This window comes from Nicrophorus vespilloides, unplaced genomic scaffold, assembly GCF_001412225.1.
Source record: "Nicrophorus vespilloides isolate i.1.1-1 unplaced genomic scaffold, Nicve_v1.0, whole genome shotgun sequence".
NCBI classification, from domain to species: domain Eukaryota; kingdom Metazoa; phylum Arthropoda; class Insecta; order Coleoptera; family Silphidae; genus Nicrophorus; species Nicrophorus vespilloides.
Window position 1 is genome coordinate 201767 of NW_017098951.1, and position 5520 is coordinate 207286.

The following is a 5520-nucleotide window of genomic DNA, read 5'->3' on the forward strand; positions in this document are numbered from 1 at the left end:
ATTCAGAAATGAGATACACTTGTCCAGTTCTGGGATGTATATCCAAAAATGCAAACATTGTACTGAAAATATTGCACCTCTCCAATATGCTTCAGATCATTTTCTGTTAGCCATTATAGGCCTATGCCAACAAAATATCCTTTTTCATTCCTGACTTTGTTGGTACTTTTACATGCTGGATTGAGTAGGTTTGATTACTTGACTTACTCAACTACTTGTTGTGAAAACCATATTTGATTCATTATGTTATTTCATCTGCAAAATGGAGAAATTAATTAGTACAGACGTATGAAATATCTAAACATTAGTTAATCAGGAAATAACGAATGTAAGGGTAAGAATATATTAGTAATTTTTATTTATTTCAATACATTATTTTTAGATTTAGTGAGTAGTAGTAAAATTAACTAATATATGTGATACCGAACTTGTAATAATATAATTGAACATTTAGTTGGCTAAATTTACAGAGAAGCCTGTAATGATTTATGTAATTGTGTAAAGTGTGAGCTTCGTTGCGTATGGCTGTGGCATCCACATTCTCGACATTTATTAAATTATTTGGTGATATTTTACATATATAATTTACTTTTATATTATCTAATATTACTATTCATTGCAAATTATACAATTACATAAATCATTGTCAATTACATAATTTCGATTGTCGGGATTATGGTAGTCGGGATTTCGATACACTCGGGATTTTAATAGACGGTCTTTCAGTTGTCGGGCTTGCGATATAGACCCATATATATATATATATTTTTTAATAAATAATTTTAAATTTATGAAATAAATTATAAATGATTTTTAAATTTACGAGAAATATATTTATTATTTTTAGTAAATACATGCAAAAATAGTGATTAACAAATTATCTTATATATATAGGCCTCTCCAGCATTCAGAACAAACTCCTTCCTCCTAGATGCCTATGTTTCCTCCTGTTTCATCTCCAATGTTGTGAACAAATTCCTTCCTCAGATGTTCCACGTTTTCCCCTGTTTCAAATCTCGAATCTACTGAATAAACATATATTAATAGTAATTAAGTTAAACTTTTCAAACTATAAAATAATTACCTGTCCAGTACTGTGCATGAACTCCTCAATCATAGATGCTACAGTTGTTTAGTTATTAATATTGATGATGATAGTCTCAGTGCAAGTGTTTAGTCATATCTGGTTTTTTTAAGAAAGTATCTTCAATGCCATTCTGTTTGCAAATGTGCTGCTTCAGTGTATTGAACACATAATCATTTAAACCAGGATCAATTTGAATTCTCTTGCTAAAATTCATAAGTGTTGCTTTAGATGGTAATGTAAAAACATTTTTTAAATAATTATAACATTTCTTGCTCCGTTTAAATATGCTGAGGGCAAAAACTTTATCTTCAAAGCAATATGACTCTCCTCTTTTCTTCTTCTGAACATTATTGATTTGACTTTTCATAAATTGTTGTACAATAGGTGTCAAATTTTTAAAATTTCTATATTCATTGCATTCTATCTTATATATTTTATTTATTTTTTCCAAATAGGATATGCGTTTTTGCATTTGTCTTCTGCTTAAGGTTTGATTTTTTTTTATATTACCATTCTTAATAACAGACACTTTCTTTCCAACATCTTCTATGTCACAATTTAATTCAGAAACAATACCTATTTGTTCAGTCTCATTTAATTCAGAAACAATACCCATTTGTTCAGTCTCAACTTGTTCTGTTTTACAATACTGTTGATTCAAATTAATAAGATTGTTGTTAATAGTTCTGGTACTATCAGCATCAATACTTATTTCTTCAGTCTCAACTTGTACTATTGTACAACCCATGTGATCTGAATTGCCAATAATTGTATTACTATCATCATCAATATTCATTTTGTCAACAACTGCATCATTCATAAGATTTTCTGTCAACATTGGATAATCGTACTTTAAGAACTTCGGTCTCTTTCTGTACTTTTCAGAAAAATGAAGATTACATACTTTCTTAGCTTTCCTTATATACTGATTGTCCATATCTTTCAGTGAATCGTTACTTGTAGCAACTTTCCACTGCTCAAATAACAAAGAATCAATAGGTGGAAATGATCTCAACCCTATTTTGTCTTCTTGTTGTGTAAAACATCCTTCAACGCAACAAGTATAAACCATCCTAATATAGAACGTGCATTAATTGTACATACATATTTATATAAATAATAATGAAAAACTGTTACTTACTTGCTAACTGTCACTTAGTCCAATGTAAACAACACAACAACATGGCCGAAAGCATAAATTTGAAAAGTATACGAATGGTAATGTAATCATACCAACTTAAAGAAAACAAAATAAAAGCGTCGAAATTTGCCGTATCCTGTTAGAACCCCCTGCTTAACCCCCTAAGCTTCTAATGTCAAACACAATATAGGTTATGTTTTTTTTTATACATATACGAGGATGTTTTTCTGTGTGTTGAAGTTTATTCTTAATTTAAACGTTAAAATGTTTGACATTAAACTCACTTAAACCTAAAGCATATAATCATAATAAAATGTCTTCAAAAACACCAGCTATGATATTGCAGGAGCTTTCTATCAAGGAAACATCATCTCCTCCTGTCTTTAATATAATACACCAGATACAAGGCACTCATGAAAACGAATTTGTCTTTCAAGTTGAAGTTATGGGAATTTCCACAACAGGTTTGTCTTAAAACTAACATTGTAACCAACATTATAAAAAATATGCAACAATTTTAGGAAAAGGTCGTTCTAAGAAAGAAGCTAAACAGGAGACAGCTCGAAATGCCTTAAAAATAATTAAGACTGTTGGTTATTCAACAGATATACCTGAAACAGTTATTGGAAACAATAAACCTGAAGAAATGGAACTTAAGCAAGTAATTAATAACATAGGAGTTTTAACTGCTCTATGTCAAGTCTATAATGTACAATATGCAGAATACATAGAAATATCTGCTGTTGGTCCACCACATGCAATGGAATTCACATATGAATGTCACTTGGCATCTTTAGTAACTAGGGCTACAGCAAATACAAAAAAGCTTGCAAAGCAATCTGTTGCTAAAGAGATGTTGGAGAGATTACAGAAGATCATACCTACAGTTGATATTGAAGCACTAGTCCTCAGACCAGTAGATAGTGAATATGACTTAACACATTTGTTTGAAGATCTCAACCTCCACAGAAGAGTAAATTTAGGCAGGCTAATTGTAAACAGTAATGAAGTACTTAAAGATATCATGAAAGAAAAATTGTTAACATTTGAGAATTTGAAAATTGTGTGTATATATATAACATTTTCAACAGGCACCATTAACTAACAAAAGTATTTATTTTCCAGTTTTTAGAAACTCCATGGACTGATGATAACATAGCACAGTTTTTTGCTAAATTTGAACTAGAATATTCATTTGAACCTATAGAAACAGAAGATGAAAGTTTTCTCACTTGTATGCATGTAAAGAGTGATGTTCCACTTTGCACATTAGGCAGTGGAAATACTGAGGAACTTGCTAAACAAGATGCAATTGATGAGATGCATTCAATTGTATTTAACCTGGTTAAGGATTAATATTTATTTGTCACATGTTTGGTCCACTTAAAGTGGGAATTTATTTTTATTTAGTTTTTTTTTCAGATCAATAAAGGTACATTAATTTATTTATTGTTTAACATTTATTTTTATCCTGTCTTTTCGTTATATTATATTGCGTTTATTCATTCTATACATAATTCTTTTTATAATCTAGTAAAATTAGATTTGATTCTTTTTAGATCTAAGTTAATTATCGTATTCAATTATACGAATTAATCATTTTATTAAATTTGAGGTTGATTTAAATCACATTTTTAATAAACTTTACATGAATTAATGTGGTTTTATCAAGATCACATATGCGTGAATGTCTACATTTCATGTTTTTTTTCTAGGTTGCAATATTAATCAGCAAATTTTTTAATACAATATATTTATTTTATTACAATTTTACATTTAAATTATTATTGAGTCCATTCATATTAAGATATTATTGTTTTGTGATTTTAAGGACAGGTCTTAAATAATTTCATAAATGCACCTATTTTATAAGTATTTATATTTACAGTGGAATCTTGGATTGAGAGTATTTTGCAAGACGATAAAAATAACTTATTAAACGTCAGGTCGATATTTTGGGTCCCTAAAACTAATAATCTATTTTAAATACTATAGGAAAATCAAGACATTTTAGAGGGTTCCTCATTCACCCAGGATTATGGTTATTCGTTTCCGGAATCTTTCAAGATTTTGTATCTTTGCTATTACTTAAATATATTGTTCGTTGGTTCTATTAATATAACTTGGTCATTTCATGTATATATCTGAAAAAAATATATTTAATCGATCACTTGAAAGCATTTGATATTTTTGCTTCGCAACAATAATAAGGTTTATTTTAATTCAGTCAATATTACAAAAATACAGCATTTCTATCATTGAGATGCTCTGTTCTGGTATAACCCAGTGTGGCTATGGTCGCCTGTATCACGAAAATCTGATACGAAAGGTCGTCGATTCAATTCCAAAAAATCAACAAAAAAATTTGGTGGCTGTTAAACCCGAAAGGGGTAGAAATAGGGCCGGAGAGATTTATATCAATAAATAAATTGATATAAATCTCTTTAAAAAAAAAAATAACAGTTGAAATAGTTCAGTATATATTGGGTACAATGAATATAAAATCGCCTTTGACCAATCAGTGCATATAATTTAGCTCAGAGTTCTTCAATAGTTTCAAACATTTGTAAAACAGGGGTGGATTGTCTACATTAGATGAATGAGTATAGAATAGTGAGCTGCTAAGCTATAAACTCTTTTAATTTCAAACTATTTTAATGTTTTTCTTTTTTTTATGTAAACATATTGCACTGTCTACTTTGAAATGAAACCATTTATTGTATACATATATATATATATTTATTGGGTGAATCAAAAAATAAAATACGATGGTCTTGTATTATATATTATACAAAAAAGTGAATTATACTATTTATGACTAGAACTTTCAAATAGAAATTCCTAATAAAAACCGAGTCCATCTACTACTAAGTTGTCATGTTGGATTGTACTCAGTGGTATTAGGTTTTTCTCATTCATTTATATAGATTACAATAATAAATCTAGTCTACTCACGAATACGCTTAAGTATACATTATAAATTATATACAGTTTGTTTCATTGTGTTTTTTTTTTGTTTCATTATAAAATAAATAGTCACAGTTAAAAATATTATTTTCTTTTGCAATGCGGTATTATCATACCTTAATTATTTAAGTATTAATGCCAAAAGAATTAGTCAAAAAACCTTGACAACAGTTGTTACAAAACTATTCATGCGTGGCGAGATAATTTTCTAAGAAATCTGTCTAAATAAAACTCTAACATTTTCTTGAGAAAAAAAAAACAAATCTCTTTGGCACTGATGGAGAATGAATAAACAAAAGTCTTAAATAACTTTATTGTCGTCGAA

The 5520-nt window shown here is 28.6% G+C and overlaps 2 protein-coding genes across 3 annotated transcripts; one reads left to right on the forward strand and one right to left on the reverse strand.

Annotated features, from left to right (window-relative positions):
* Positions 1-835: 835 nt before the first annotated feature.
* LOC108563657 lies at positions 836-2282 on the reverse strand. Of its 2 annotated transcripts, none has more exons than XM_017922396.1 (3): positions 2229-2282; positions 1085-2160; positions 836-1025 (listed from the first exon to the last, which is right to left on the reverse strand). In XM_017922396.1, exon 2 carries the CDS (start codon positions 2157-2159, stop codon positions 1161-1163), a length of 999 nt encoding a protein of 332 aa, XP_017777885.1. In that variant the 5' UTR covers position 2160; positions 2229-2282; the 3' UTR covers positions 836-1025; positions 1085-1160. The 2 variants fall into 2 exon arrangements, with proteins under 2 accessions (XP_017777885.1, XP_017777884.1); XM_017922395.1 differs by having other exon boundaries at positions 840-1022; positions 2229-2279.
* Positions 2283-2398: 116 nt separating this feature from the next.
* LOC108563658 (interferon-inducible double-stranded RNA-dependent protein kinase activator A homolog) lies at positions 2399-3675 on the forward strand. The gene is made up of 3 exons (XM_017922397.1): positions 2399-2692; positions 2750-3291; positions 3354-3675. Exons 1-3 carry the CDS (start codon positions 2542-2544, stop codon positions 3582-3584), a joined length of 924 nt encoding a protein of 307 aa, XP_017777886.1. The 5' UTR covers positions 2399-2541; the 3' UTR covers positions 3585-3675.
* The last annotated feature ends 1845 nt before the right edge of the window (positions 3676-5520 follow it).